The sequence below is a fragment of the Orussus abietinus genome, unplaced genomic scaffold (assembly GCF_000612105.2).
Source record: "Orussus abietinus isolate OABI.00-Male unplaced genomic scaffold, Oabi_2.0 scaffold137, whole genome shotgun sequence".
Lineage (NCBI taxonomy): Eukaryota > Metazoa > Arthropoda > Insecta > Hymenoptera > Orussidae > Orussus > Orussus abietinus.
In genome coordinates, this window is record NW_019394423.1 from 32,512 (window position 1) to 48,374 (window position 15,863).

Here is a 15,863-nt window from a genome sequence, read left to right on the forward strand (position 1 = left end):
CAGGACAATTCTTAGATGATCGGGAGTGACGTGTCAAAGTTTCGGACAGTTCGGTCTAATACCCTTAAAAAAAAGTGTTGTATTCGAATCGACTGATTTGAAGGGGGTTTCACTTCACCTTAACGCTTTGTATAACTCCTATTTGGAGACACTCCGAAATTTGCACGGAAATCTTCCCACGTGATATAGGGTGTGGTGCAGGAATACGTGCGATGATTTTTTTACAGGGAAGCGGAAGGTATTATGTAGAAATTAAGAACTTCCCCGGTAAAATGATGTCGATAAGGGAGAAGTGGCCAGATAAAATCGGACGATCTCGTTTTACGGAAAACGGCGAAGTGTGCTTTCAACGGCTTAGAGTGAAATATTTTTTCGGAAAGTTAAATACGTTCTTGCGTTGACGTTCCGAAACGTAATATCTTTCCGGTATGTTAACTATTTCAATTAACTTGGTTTACTAACTTCGTTTATCCGACCTCCGGAATAACGTAATTAATCCAATATTTTCCATGTGTAGATAAACTGAGTTAATTGTTAAGGACCTGTGCTCTCCGTCCTTTGACCACTTCCTCGAGTACGATACAAGAGTAATCGGTAAGTTTAAAATATTAACAGGGGGGTGAAGATATGTGAGTGAGTATTCGGTGAATCTACCGACTCGAATATATAAACCCCGTCGACCCAGTAAAACACGAAGTTTATGTTCATTTTGACACAGCGAGTGTCCCAACGGCATTAAACTGGAAATTCATCCGATTGAAATAAATCTCCTCGCAATATCTACATGTCGCTCCGCCACATGTATTAAATGTAATCACCCCTTTCGGCGACATCCTACCTAACTGCTCGATCGTCGCCCTTCTGTACTTCTTCAACTCGCTTTTTTACACTGCACGGTGACATATCGTACCCCAACCGCGCGCATAGATTTCTTTAATCTACTCTTTTCAGAAGCACAACAACGACATTAAATTCATCTACCTACTTGGCAGTAAAGTCTTTATCGTCCCCGAACGACATAATTACTTGTCACGAAACCATTGAACCCCATCGCCCTATTTAGCGTTCCCCTCGTGTCGATTAGCGCCTCGGAAAGGAAAGAGGAGCAAAAGCGATTACTACCGATGTCTCTCTTCTCGGGTCCCGGGACCGAGTCTCGAGACTTTTCCGCCGATAAAGAACCTCACCAAAGTCTCTGAGTGCTGTCCCACAGATTCCTCAGGCTCGTCCGGAAGTCGAAGCGGAAGTTCTGATAGTATCACGCTATGTTGTTGCCGCTCATCGTTGTCACGCACTTCTTCTCGGAGGTGTTCTGGCTTTCGGAGTTGCTGCGCACTGCTTTAGGCGGACTCCCAGGGGTTGGTGTTACGTCGCCGGGAACGGTGTTGTTGTTGTTCGTCGTCGAGGTTGAACTCCTTCGGCCGTTCTCGCGAGTCGGTGACTTCACGTCGAACACGGACGTGTCCGACTCAATGTCCGAGTCGATCTGAAAGTCCAGTAATCCCTGGAGAATTTACGCGTTTCAAATGACTCTTGATGATCTGGGATGAACCGATCAGCTTCGCCATTCGGGATTTTATTCTCTTATGGTAAAGTGAAACCCCCCTCAAATCAGTCGATTCGAATAAGACACTTCTTTTCAAGGGTATTGGATCGAACTGTCTGAAACTGTGACACGTGACTCGTGAGCATCTAGGAATTATCCTAACACTTTCAAAATATGGATTTTCGAAGAAAATTTTTAACTTACAAGGAAGGTATCCCAGGTCGATCTCTCCGATTTCATTTCTTTTATAATATGTTATAGTAGACTAAAACCTAAGCGACACGTATTTTTTTTATCTGCCATTAATTTTATATGATTACTTTAAGGGGGTGCAACCACCATTCAAAGTAAGGCCTGTCAAGGGGCGATTTGGCAGTTTCACCTACAAGAACATAATATTTTTTTTCCAATCCACCTGGAAAAGCTTTCTCATAACAAGAAATAAAAAATAATAATTTTCTCAATTAAAAAAAAAATTAAGGGGTGAGCTATCCCTGACAGACCTTACTTTGAATGGTGGTTCCATCCCCTTAAAGTGTTTAATGGCAGATAAAAAAAATACGTGTCGCTTAGTTTTTAGTCTACAATAGCATATTATAAAAGAAATCAAATCGGAGAGATCGACCTGGGATATCTTCCTTGTCAATCCAGACAAGAACCAAAACGGCGTTGAGCTCTCATGTTTCAATCGATATACAATTATTGAAAGCTCTAATATGAGAAACGAAAGCGTCAGGAGAATTGTACGACAATTTAGAACCCTCTGGTAATCGATACACTCGCATTTCAACGGGATAAAGGCAAAAAAGCGTTGTATGCGCTTCTGTGCTAAAACGATGGGAATACAAGGTATCGGAATGAAAATTTAATTGATCTGGAAATCACAGATGGCGCAGGGAGTCCCTCTGCAGTCAATTAGGGCCCCAGAAAGCATGAATCCCCAGGATTTCTGGCGTTTTACTTTGATTTTTTTATAATTATTGTACGAAAACGACAGGTAGAGTATGCCATTTGGTACAATACCCAATATAATTCGACAAAGCTGTCAATATAAAAACGAACGTCGGCAACGTAGGTATTCATGCTTTCTGGGGCCCTAATTGACTGCAGAGGGACACCCTGCGCCATCTGTGATTTCCAGGTCAATTAAATTTTCCCTTCGAGACCTCGTATTCCCATCGTTTTAGCATAGAAGCGCATACAACACATTTTTTGCCTTTATCGCGTTCAAATGCGAGTTTATCGATTACCAGAGTGTTCTAAATTGTCGTAAAATTGTCCTGTCCCTTTCGTTTCTCATATCAGAGCCTTCGATAATCGTATATTGATCAAAATATGAAAGCTCGACGCCATTTTGGTTCTGGTCTGGGCTAAGTAAAAAAAGTTTTTCCAAAAATCCAAATTTTGAACGTGTCAGGACAATTCTTAGTTGATCACGAGTCATGTGTCAAAGTTTCGGACAGTTTGGTTTAATATCCTTAAAAATAAGTGTTGTATTCGAATCGACTAATTTGAAGGGGGTTTCACTTTACCTTAAAAGGGTTAGATGACTGTGAAATGCCATTTACGGGGGTTACAGCACGATGACTGTCTGAAAATCGGTGCAACTTCTTGAAATTTTATAGAAAACAGGAACGACATGGAATTTCTAGCAATGGGATTTTGCTGTACTAGTATAACAGAATATGTACATATTTTTTTCTTCTTTTTAAAACGAAATTTTGGCTATGGGGTAGTTTTAATGTAATGAGTTTCTAGGCAACCCTAATCGTTGCGGTGGGGTCGATTGTGGGTATACTTTATGCAGTGAAACAGAAATTAAAAAATTTCTCATTTCCATATAACATTTCCTAGGTCAGTATGGTATATATGATATTTTTTAATTATTGATTTGTATAAAAATGAGACGTGATTGAAAGGGAAATCTAGATTGTTGTCAAAAAATTTCATATACAAATGTCTGAAGCACTCATAGTTTTAAATATTTCGCAAAACCCCTACGTATCGTTAAGACGATCTAAGGATAATGTAAAAAGAAAGGTCATGTGAAAGTTTGAAGTAAATTGGATGAACATTGTAAACACTATCAACGCCATCGGCATTAAAAATGTTGTTTTGAGTGAAACGCGTTTAAACGGTTTTTTTCTGATTTGCTTTATATAATACGAGAATAATGGAAATTTATCTTTAATTTAAACTCATGAAACAATCAGGATTTTCTATTCAAACTAATGGGATATTATTTTTACAACTAAAAACTATGAAATAAACGTAAGAAAGAAAATCTGATTTGTTCAAACTTCTATCGTGGTGGAACCCCTTAAGCAAAATGAGTTTAAAACAGAATGAAAATGTATAGGAAATATTTTCTTTCAGGACTATTTTATTTCATGTTCTACGGAGATTTTAAAATTAAAAAACCTTCAAAATGTTACAAAATTGGCTGACTTGTGTGGGCTAGAAGTTTCTGTTTTTTTTGTTTCTGCGCTGTACATGATTCCAGGAGAACGATAAGTCTAAAAAATGTGACGATGGTTTCATAAATTAGAAAAGATTATTTAAGAACCGATGGCACGGATTTTTAATTAAAATTTTCGCTTAAAAAAGAGATCAACAATTAAAGTGCAAAAAAAAGCAATGAAAAAATGATATCTATTGGCTTTCTTCCTAAAAACTGAATTTCTTTTTTATCGAAAATCCGTCCTGACAAATCTTAAGAAATCTTTTTGAGTTTCTGAAGCCACCTTAACTTTTTGTTTTATATTCCTGATATCATGTATATTGTGAGAAAAATTCCAACGCTGGGCATCTCTGTACGTTCAGATGACAGAAATGGACATTGAGGTCTATTTGAGTATGAACATAAGTGTTTGTTTCTGTATCTTCATTGAACATGCGTGTACGTATGTGACTACGTGTTCACGTTATTTTATGACGTTATCACTTCTTACTTTTTGCAGGCATTCAGACACGTACAGAAACGGATAATCTGTTATTTGAATAATTACTTCCATCTGTTTCTATTCGGAATTGCAGAAAAAAAAAACGTACAGAAACATTCGGAGCGTATACAGGCTCTATTTGTTTTTGCACGACATTTTCAGCAAGGTAATTAGGATTTCAATTTTACTACCTACATTCCGATAAGTGACTCCAAGATTTGATAGATACATTCTCTTTGAATTAAACGAGTATTTAATATTTCAGTTTTACTCATTGTACTACGAAATGCGACAGTAAGATTTGATCAATAGATTCCCCTTGAATGAGAGCGTACGATTAATTTATTAGTGAACAGTTCGTGGAGATTAAATTAAAATTAGATTCGGGTCCTGATCGATCGAAATATGAATGCGAGGCTTCATAATCGAAATGTTGAGCGTTTACGATTAGCATATGCGTAGGCAATGATTCAAACGAGTTTTGGAATGTTATCGATGATGATGAGGTGATGTGCTACCTTGTTGAAGCACACTACCTGTCTGGTAGCGGGGTGAGGACTGAGGGACAATCTCTCGCTGGTATCGCTCCCACAACTGGAGCTTTCGCTCATTTCCGTTGTGAACTTTCGCGATGCTCTCGGACTTGGTGGTGCCGCTCTACTTTGACAACCCAGGCTGATGCCAACGCTTCTGGAGCAGACTTGCGACTGAATGTGCTCGCAAACTCTCCTGAATCTCCGAATATTACCTGTTGAAATGAATTACAAATTATTTGTACATCATTTAACGAAGGGTTATCGGTAAACTAAGAAAATCGGCCTGAATTTGAATAAAAATTAAGTCGTGTCGCTCTCAAAAGATTTTTTTCGAGGAATCAGAGGATCTATACTTTAAAGTGTACATAAATATAACTAGATACCAGGTGTATAAGCTTAAATCCGCTGTTTTTTAGTGAGAAAAATATATGCTTTTTTCATAGAAAGCGAAAAAATAATTTATTCAAAGTACTGGCCCTCGCTAGCTACACATTTGTCCCATATCTCGGGCAATTTGTGGATACCACGCCAAAAAAATCCCTTCTCTTTCGAGGCAAACCACTCATCAAGCCATTGTCGGACATCTTCGTAAGAATCGAAGTGTTCAGCGAGCGCGTGGCCCATCGACGAAAACAGGTGGTAGACGGAAAGGGCCAGGTATGATGAATAAGCGGCATGGGATAGCACCTCCCAGTTGAGTGCCTCCAAGTAGTTTCGGACCATTTTTGACATGTGCGATGGGGCGTTGTCGTGGAGGAAAATCAGCTTGTCATGTCTTTGCTGATAATCCGGCCTTTTTTCACGCAGAGCACGGGGCAATTTGATCAGTTGTTGGTGGGAGCTGTGGGCATTGACAGTTTCACTAGGTTTCAACAGCTCGTAGTAGACGATATCCTGCTAATCCCACCAAACGCACAGCATCGTCTTCCGTCCGAAGCGATTTGTTCCTGCGGACGATTTTGATAGTTGGCCGGGATCAACCCACGATTTCATGCGTTTAGGATTCTCGAAAAATATCCATTTTTCTTCGCCAGTCACAATCCGATGCAGGAACGACTTTCTTTTTTGTCTGGCGAGCAAGATTTCGCATGTGTTTTGGCGTCGCTCCATCTGCCTATCGGGCAATTCTTGCAGCACACATTTTCCGATCTTTTGAACCTTCCCCATGGCACGTAGGCGCATGGATATGGCTGGTTGAATAACACCCAATTGCTCGGCAAGCATTTTTTGCGATTTTTTGTATCGTCCTCGTCCAATAGAATCTGCAATTGATGGTCCTCAATCTTCCTGGGCCGATTTTCACGTTTCTTGTCGGTCGGGTCAAAATTGCCGTCTTTGAACCAACGAAACCAATCTCTGCACGTTGTTTCCGATAAAGCACTGTCGCCATAGGCCTCTACAAGCATTCGATGCGATTTGACAGCTGATTTTTTCAAATTGAAGCAGAAAAGCAGAGCTTCCCGCATATGCTCTTTTTCTGGCAAAAAACTAGACACGATTACCAAAGGAAAAATGTATGTTGTTGTATGAAATTGCTGATGATGTGCACTGATTATTGTTGACAGATGTCAAACTCGTACAAAACAAAAGTGTGGCGTGGCCGTAATAACTTAATATGCTGACTAACGCAATATATGAGCAAACAGCGGATTTAAGCTTATACACCTGGCATAGTCCCGTTTTCTAGGGAAAATGTAGACCGCAGATTGAGCGAATTTTTTAAATAATTTTTTGGTTGCATCAACACATTACCCGGAGGTTACAGCGCAATGTTAAAAATGTTAAGTTAGTACAAAAAATGCGCTCATATATAATAGAATTTTTTGTAACTTTTAATGCTACTAGTCGAAATTTCTGTATTCACTTTATCCGTATTCATTTTATCTTAATTACACTTTGCAGGCGAGCCATTGGTTATAATAACATTCTTTAAGTCTCCTTTAAACTGGTTTTAATACATGTTGCATTGTTTTGCTGTTTATTTTAGTAATCAGTTGGATCTATAATCCGATACAAGCTCTTTTCTTTGGAGCGACTGTTGTGTGGAACACTTGATACTAATTCGCTCACCTTTTTTAAACTACCACAAAATTCCGCAGACCATATCGCATTAGTTATTGTTCAGAAAACATGTCTCTCGAAGAGGAACTTATGCAGCTCACTTCGTAAAGAATTGGATTCACTTTAACTTTTTCTCAAACTAATTCTGTAGAAAAGGATATTTTTCCCTAGTCGTAGGTTCACCTTTCAGGACTTTCCTAAAAATAATTGGGTTCTCGAGAAATGAACTATATATTCTTTTAATGTGGGTAGAGCACTTATTAAAAATAATGACGTATATTTTTTCAAACAGTAATCGATATTCTTAGCTGATTGATATCTCCCCTTTTCCAGCATCCTTTCAAATGAATTTGTTCAACAATACTAACTACTAAGCAAAGGGCTGTGACGAATTAAAGGAGAAAAGGGACAATTTATGCAGATACGTTAAGAATAACAGAATGAGCAATTATTAGTTCCTATACCTCTCGTTCTATTAACCTACATTTTCAAAAGGTTGCTTCATTTCTACTTTTCTCCGAGTATTATTTGTGATTTGCTATCGTCCGAAACGGGGTATACGTGTGTAATGGAGCACATTAGCAGGGGATTTGTCGCTTTCGGGTCCTTCCTTCTCTTTTTAGGTGACCATTCAGGGAAGGACGTTGAAAGAGTCGGTCAATTGGTTCGTGGGTGCGAAGTAAGGTAGAATAGGGGTTTTCGTGCTGGGAGTATAGGTGCAACGTATATGCTGTAGTTATGAACGTGCCAAGGTAACATCGATCTAGTTGCGCTTGGATGGCTGCCAAATGCCAAACACCAAACCAACCGAGTTGCCCGACTAAAGCAGTAGACTTCATCGAAGCTTTGTGTCCTTACTTAGCTTGTCATCGATTGAGCCTTCCGTCAAGTACTCATAACGTTTCCGAAATTAAAATAAGTCTAAAAAAGGCTGGGAAGTATCCTTGCTAAATGCTGTACATGTCCTTCCACAGTGATGTAAACATCATTCTCTCGATGTACATTTTTCGAGATTTTCTATCAAGCCTGATAGATTTATTGAAATATTTTTCGGAGGAAGACTTACCACTTAAATGCGTGAAGGTGATAGCGAACAGAGGCTCGTTAGGTTGTTTCGAAATGGCACTGATATCAACCTGAAACCGGACTTGTCTCTGAAACACGGCCGGTGTCGTGCTTCCTCTTTTATATTCCACCCTGAAGGACATCGGAGAGCTTACACTGTGCGAAAGTTCAGCAATCTACAATTGAGATGCACGTGTCATTAACGAGTACCGCGTGGAAAAGAAATTAAAAGTATTAACCCTTTGAGTGCTGTCGACGCATATGTGCGTCCGACGTTTGGTCGAATATCGCTAGCACGCCCTGACGAAATTCGCCCATACGCCGAAAGTACTTAGCACCCAAAGGGTTAAGAGAAATATTTTCATCCGAAAGCGGCAGTTCTTTTGAAATTATTCATGCGTAACGAATGTTCTTTCACCGCAAAATCGATTGGGTATGTGCAGTAAAATACGGAAATGGTATTCGATGTTTAACACATGGAATAGTAACTTTACAAAGCGCAATGGGCATCATTTCCACGTCAATGAATGACCAAAAATTCTCCCTCGTATTTCCATATTTTTTCCCCGAAGCGATATGCATTTACAATACCGAATGAATAAAAATAGATTGCGTACCAAAAACGGCAGAGCTGAAAATGCTTTTTCTTTTAAAGCAGCCGAAATACTTTACTTAAAAGCTTTTCGGTAAAGTTATATCTAATTTGTACCTCGTTTGGTTACAGATCTACCCTACTCATGTAATAGAATTTCAAGTACACCTAATTAATAAAACGCTTTCGATCAAATTGGCTGTAAGGACTCTTTCTACAAACGGAAAGCATATATGTAGAAAAGATTAGAGATTTCTCAGTATGAGGGAGATTTAAATGTTTTTAATGCGTCATCGATGCATTACCGAAACTCTTGAAGGCATTAAATTTGGAACAGATAATTTACTTCCTAGTATTTTATAATCTGTCTGCGCTGCTAATTAAATATTTGTCTATCCCTAAGAAAAAATGAAAAAGATGAAAAAAAAATGAAAAAAAATGGTGAAGTAATTGCCACTTACCGACAAAAAGGCGTGAATTAAATCTGCCTTGACGCTGGCCAAAGGTTTGCCTTTCACCAGAACCGTAAAAGTCTCGTCCTTCTCCGTAGTCATGAGGCTACCGAACCAGGACTTCTTTGTGAGCTCGGGCGACGAGTCCGGTGTGAGGTGCACCTTAAACCCCGAACATAGATCGTCGGTTTAATCTTCCAAGGAAGCGCGAGGACCCTGGATTCAATCTTAAAGCACCTCCTACTCTACTCTGCTTCGCTTCCGCACTTTCCAGACATTACCTCTTCGGTGCTGGTGAGCAATTTGCGCCGATGAAATCTCGGGCTGCCCAGGAATGAATTCTTGATTGTGGTCAGTCTCGATCTCCAGTGATGAGCTCCGGATCCTGCTCCGGTGTGGGGTGAACCGGGTGGCGTTACCCCCACTGCAACCACTGGATAAGAATAAAGTAATAAAGTAAGCTAGCTAATTGGCCTTTAAAACAACAACGTGAATACATTTTCGTTTATAGCAATGAAGCGTTAATATTGTCAAATGCCTTGCACTCAGATTTATATAACACAGGTAAGTGAGAATATAAACCCATGGTTAAGGAAAGGTATAAAGGGTAAAATCACAATTGTTTAAAAAATCAATAAATGTCGAAAACACTCGTTTTGTGTTTAACTTCACGTAAATTTAGTCCTATTTCTTTTCAAAGCTGGGCTTGTCCGAACTATGTAACGTCGATTTCCATTTATAACCCTTTGAGACACTTATTATCACTCATAAAGTAACAATATTGTTTAAAATATCAACACCTATTGAAAACCCTCATTTGGAATTAAATTTCACATTAATTTAAACTTATTTTTCTTTAGAGCAGTGCTGGTTTAGCTGTTGCAGTATCGAGTTATATTTTTAGATTTAAATGTTTATTACCTCTTATAACATGGCATCGTAGCTATACTTAAAAGAGTCCGTAACTGTCGGCAACATTCGTTTTGTGATCTATTTTGAATAAAATCAACCTTATCTTTTTCACGGCAGTTCTTGTCTGGATATTGCAGCCTCGATCTACTTCAGTACACCTCAGAAATGCTTGGTAGAAACTTTCGTAGCCTTACAAGGGCAGGACTAAGGCCTCTTTTTTGAGGATCTCTTTCTTCAGTAAAGCTTAAAAGCTTAAGTTGAAATGACACACGTCGAAAAACTTGATCGACGTTGATAAAGAAGATTTTTCTAAATGCCTACGTTGCCGACGTTCGTTTTTATATTGATAGCTGTGCCGAATTATATTGGATATTGTACCAAATGATATACTCCACCTGTCGTTTTCGTACAATAAATATCAAGAAATCGAAGTACAAGTCCAGAAATCCTCTGAATTCATGCTTTCTGGGGCCCTAATTGATTACAGAGGGACATCCTGCGCCATCTGTGATTTCCAGGTGAATTAAATTTTCACTCCGAGATCTCGTATTCCCATCGTTTTAGCACAGAAGCGCATACAACACTTTTTTTGTCTTTATCCCGTTCAAATGCGAGTTTATCGATTACCAGAGTGTTCTAAGTTGTCGTAAAATTGTTCTGACCCTTTCGTTTCTCATATCAGAGCCTTCGATAATTGTATATTGATCGAAATATGGAGGGCTCGACGCCATTTTGGTTTTAGTCTGGGCTAAGTTAACAAATTTTCTCCAAAAATCCAAATTTTGAATGTGTCAGGACAATTCTTAGATGGTCAGGAGTGATGTGTCAAAGTTTCGGACAGTTGGTCTAATACCCTTAAAAAAAAGTGTTGTATTCGAATCGACTGATTTGAAGGGGGTTTCACTTCGCCTTAAGCACGCAAAAATGAGATAAGTTTGATTCGCTGCTGAATACCTCAGGTAGCTAGCTCCAACAAACGTACACCAGAAAGAGAAAAGAGACTGTAAGCGCTGCGAAACGGAAAAGCCGGAACTGCCTTAAGTGGGGCCTAGAAGTGATCTTGAAATTGATCTCATGTGTAGAGGAGCTTCCAGCTTTCGAGGGGGTCTTTTCCTGTACGCCTACACGAGGAACTCTTCGTCGACACGACGAGAAAAAGGGAGCGGCAAGGGACTTTTGTTCACGTGGTTCGACAAAGTGAACAAGGTGTACATCGCAGCGTACACCCAGCTCGGTGGATCTTTCAAACGGAGAAGCCCGAGCTTTCTGTCGTTAGCCTTTGTCACCGGAGGTGGTGTACATTTTTTAGCAGCCTGAAAGATAAAGCGCGGACGGCCGATGAATTTTCGAAAGCTCTAAGTCCGATCTGCATCCGGCTCGTTTTCGATGACGGTTTTAGGAATCTTCCTGGCATTGCAGTCGATAGGATCCAGGACGAACGGGTTCAGGAGTTCCTTCGGTTTCTCCAAATTTTAATTTCTCTAACTTCGCCATTTGAAGATCTCATGGAATGTCTTCTACATCACCTCCGGGTTAGGGCAAAGGTGATGAATTAATTCTAGGAGTTACAAAGGAGTACGCGAATGTTGTTGAAAATAAGCACAAAAAATACTGCTTAATCGCTTCGTTGTTCAAAGGAATCTTATTGAAGAAACTTTTCCACTCGGTGGTAAAGTAGTAGACTTTATCTTTTTCAATAAAAATTGAAGGAGTGAATGTGACAAAGGGTATTATAAACAGAATGGTATCTACTATGTATAGCAATGATGGCGTTGATAGGTATATTGAGATAAGTTTCGACTGTAGTTTACGATGCAAAAAAATCTGCCAAGAAATACGGGTTTCTTTGCTTTTAATTGTTAGTGATCGAGTGGGAGTTGAATCGGATACCACACAAAGTAATGGACGCTGCTCCTGGTGCAGGAAGAACTTCCCCGAACGTCGATTGACAAGCAATCTGGCGAGAGAATAGCAAGAGGAGAGTTTCTGATGAACATCCACTGATGGCAACTTGAGTTTATTGGCAAACACGGAGGTTCTTAGCGTAATTCGATAGGCCGGTATTGGATAACAGTCTTCGGGGAGAGGTCAGCTTAAGTGCTAGATCAATGTGGCCTATCCCACGTGACGCAGTGCTAAGTAACCAAAATGTGCTTATGCTTTCTTCACATTATGAGCAGCCATATTAGCGCGACTTCATCCTTCTCCTAATTTACGTCTAGCTTCCAGTGAATTTGTTGAAAGAAATTTGCTTTATAACGTATCCCACAAAAGCCGGTTAATTATTAGATTAATAAAAAAGGTCGCAACATTATTGTATTTCTTGTGAATCATAAGCGCCTCAGGTTTTATCTTTGAGTTTCATTTTAATTGCACCAGGTTCATCGATCGGCTTGAAAATAGTAATGACGTAAATGAATTAGAGCTTTCGGCCTCAATCTTCACTTTCTAGCTTCGAGTAGAGAATTTCTAAAATTGCTCAAGTTTAATTCATCGTTCACATTATAGATGAAGAAATTCGGCTAATTATTAATTAATAAAAATGATTTCGAAATAACTGCACCCCTTCTAAACTATTTGCGCGTTATGTGTCATCTTTAAATTTCATTTGAATTACGTTAGGTTTACTGATTAGGTACAAAATAGTAATAAAATTAATGAATCGGAACGTTTGGCCTTGACATACACTTTCTTGCTTCATGTATCGTTGAATCATCTGATTGGAGTGATGCAGCCTGAAGCACATTTAAACAACATTCGACCATGGACGCTTCCTCGAAAAAGTGTCCTGCATGTGGTCAAAAAATAGTTAAAGAAAGGACTTGGGATTTATGGCCCCGACCAGGGAGGTTTTCAAGTAGTCACTTTAGGATCTGCCATGGCGACGCACCTCCAGGGGGTATCGTATGGCTAACAGACATCGCGGACTTTCTTCAGGATTCGAAGAAGTCTGTATCGTCTTAAACAAGCGAACCTTTCGGAAGTGTTAAGCTAAAATCAGCCAATCAGGGTTTAGGATTCGAAGAAGTTTGTATCGTTTTAAAAAAGCGAACCTTTTGGAAGTGTTAACCTAAAATCAGCTAACCAGGGTTCAGCATTCCTTCAGCACACGTTTTGGAAGTGTTAACCTAAAATCAGCCAATCAGGGTTCAAGATTCGAAGAAGTCTGTATCGTCTTAAAGAAGCAAACCTTTTGGAAGTGGTAACCTAAAATCAGCCAATCAGGATTCAGCATTCCAAGTGCATCCCTTCCTAGGTGTCGACCGAGGAAAGGGAAGAAAGTGCATCGAGAATGCAACTTTCCATTTTTTTTTAAGATTTTAGACTCAACTAGGACTGTTGAACCATCTGATTGGAGTGAGGCGGACTGAAGAACATTTGAGCAACATTTGGCCATGGACAATGCGAGGTACTCTTTCTCGAAGGAGGGTCCTGCACGTGATCAGAAAATAGTTAAAGAAAGGATTCGGAATTTATGACCCCGATCAGGGGGGCTTCAAAGTGGTCACTTCGAGGTCTGCCATGGCGACGCATTTCCAAAGGGTATCGTATGGCTAAGAGACATCGTGAACTTTCTTCAGGATTCGAGGAAGTCTGTGCCGTTCTGGAGAAACGAACCTTTGGGAAATCCTATCCTAAAGTTAGCCAATAAGGGCTCAGCATTCCAAGTGCATCCCTTTCTAGGTTTCGAGAGAGGAAAGGGAAGAAAGTGCATCGAGAATGCAACTTTCCATATTTTTTAGGATTCAGACTCAACTGGGACTTCGAACAATTCGGATGTCGTGTTTCCGCCTTGGGACTTAGTGGGTAATCCGGACACGCGATTGTACTGCGAATTTACTTCAACAAATTGTATTCGCAATCCATTATTTTACGAGTATAATAAATTGTTATTGTCGTTTTATTTAAATTTGTGCGTGGTGCAAATTCTCAAACTCTGAATTTACCCGCCAAGAACTCATATCAGCGCTCATTCTCAAAGAGCGCACACATGTATAGATCTTCTAAAGCTGAAGCTGAACTCTTCGTTTACGTTATAGATGCGCCCGGCATTTATAAGTCCTGACGTCGCGGCGAACACGGGTGCGTGAGTAGCTTGAAGGATCGATTAGCATATTAATCGAATGCATTTGACGATGATTGATTATGGCCTGAAGCTTGTCGGAACGGGACTGAATCATTGGCAGTCTCTCACGCGTTATTAAGATCTTGGCAAAGTGTTTATGGAGCGAAGTTCCATTCGCTATGCTGTCAACCTATTAATGGCTGATAATTTGATCCGATGTATTGACTTTTCAGAGAGATGCCTTCTCATCGGGCATGCTTCAATCTCGGATTTAATTGTAAGGTGTACCGCGCCTATTACTGGATTCCTGTTATTTTAAATCAGTCCGAAATTCATGACATAATCGCTGTAATATTGAACGCGCTTCATCTAGGGGAAATAATCGGAGCGAGCCACTACAGGAATTTCTAGGGTTCCTAAGATGCAATTTAGGACCAATTCTGGACATAGTACTGGCAAGGTTCGATGCTGTTCACAGTTTTAGAGAGGTCAATTCAACTAAAATTAGTCAGTTCTGTGTATAATTTATGCGGTAATGAACAGAATTTAAATCGCAGTTATGGAATTCCAGTTTCTTTCTAAAGAAAGAAGGGACCAATTCTGGACATACTACTGTCAAAGTTCGCTGCTGTTCACAATTTTAGAGAGGTCAATTCAATTAAAATCAGTCAGTTCTGTGTACAATTTATGCGTTAATGAGTAGAATTTAAATCGCACTTATGAAATTCCAGTTTCTTTCTAAAGAAAGAAAGGACCAATTCTGGACATACTACTGGCAATGTTTAATGCTATTCACAGTTTTAGAGAGGTTAATTCAACTAAAATCAGTCAGTTCTGTGTACAATTTACGCGTTAATGAACAGAATTTAAATCGCAGTTATGAAATTCCAGTTTTATTCTTAAGAAAGAAGGGACCAATTCTGGACATACTACTGGCAATGTTTAATGCTGTTCACAGTTTTAGAGAGGTCAATTCAACTAAAATCAGCCAGTTCTGTGTACAATTTATGCGTTAATGAACAGAATTGAAATCGCACTTATGAAATTCCAGTTTCTTTCTAAAGAAAGAAAAGGACCAATTCTGGGCATACTACTGGCAAAGTTCGCTGCTGTTCACAATTTTAGAGAGGTCAATTCAATTAAAATCAGTCAGTCGTGTGTACAATTTATGCGTTAAGGGGATGTGAAAGTGGCATGCGAAAACTCAATCGTTCATAAAACTTTTCTACGAACTGGGTGTCTCAAATCGTTTCATACTTTAAAACGTGAATATGGAGACTATAAGGTAGGTCCTGAAACTCGCGAAATTTTATTTTTTATAAACTATTTTTAAAATGTCTATAAATAAATTTGAAAGGAATTGAAATTTCGCGAGTTTCAGGACCTTCCTTATAGTCATTCCATTCACGTTGTAAAGTCTCAAACTATTCGGTAACCCGAGTTGGGAGAAAAGTTTTATAAACAAAACCTCTTCGACGCCACTTTTACATCACCTTAATGAATAGAATTTAAATCGCACTTATGAAATTCCAGTTTCTTTCTAAAGAAAGTACGTCTATAAAATTTTGCCTTCAAATGCGTTTTTGAAACAAGTATTCCGAAGTCCAAAGCGATTATCATCTCGGCCTGAATCGCGTGACATCTTTTATGTGCTGCATATCTCGTCTGGATACGCCTTAAATAGTCAATCA

At 39.3% G+C, this 15,863-nt stretch overlaps 1 protein-coding gene across 1 annotated transcript in view; it reads right to left on the reverse strand.

The window, feature by feature from the left end:
- Positions 1-1,258: 1,258 nt before the first annotated feature.
- Positions 1,259-15,863, reverse strand: part of LOC105694662 (serine/threonine-protein kinase BRSK2) — an 87,353-nt gene continuing 72,748 nt past the window's right edge. Inside the window, exons 9-14 of the mRNA XM_012415533.1 lie at positions 9,476-9,627; positions 9,204-9,356; positions 8,152-8,326; positions 5,007-5,236; positions 4,347-4,355; positions 1,259-1,486 (exon numbers count right to left, since the gene is read on the reverse strand). Of these exons, the coding sequence (XP_012270956.1) occupies positions 1,259-1,486; positions 4,347-4,355; positions 5,007-5,236; positions 8,152-8,326; positions 9,204-9,356; positions 9,476-9,627 (947 nt within the window). The remainder of the gene's footprint in view (positions 1,487-4,346; positions 4,356-5,006; positions 5,237-8,151; positions 8,327-9,203; positions 9,357-9,475; positions 9,628-15,863) is intronic.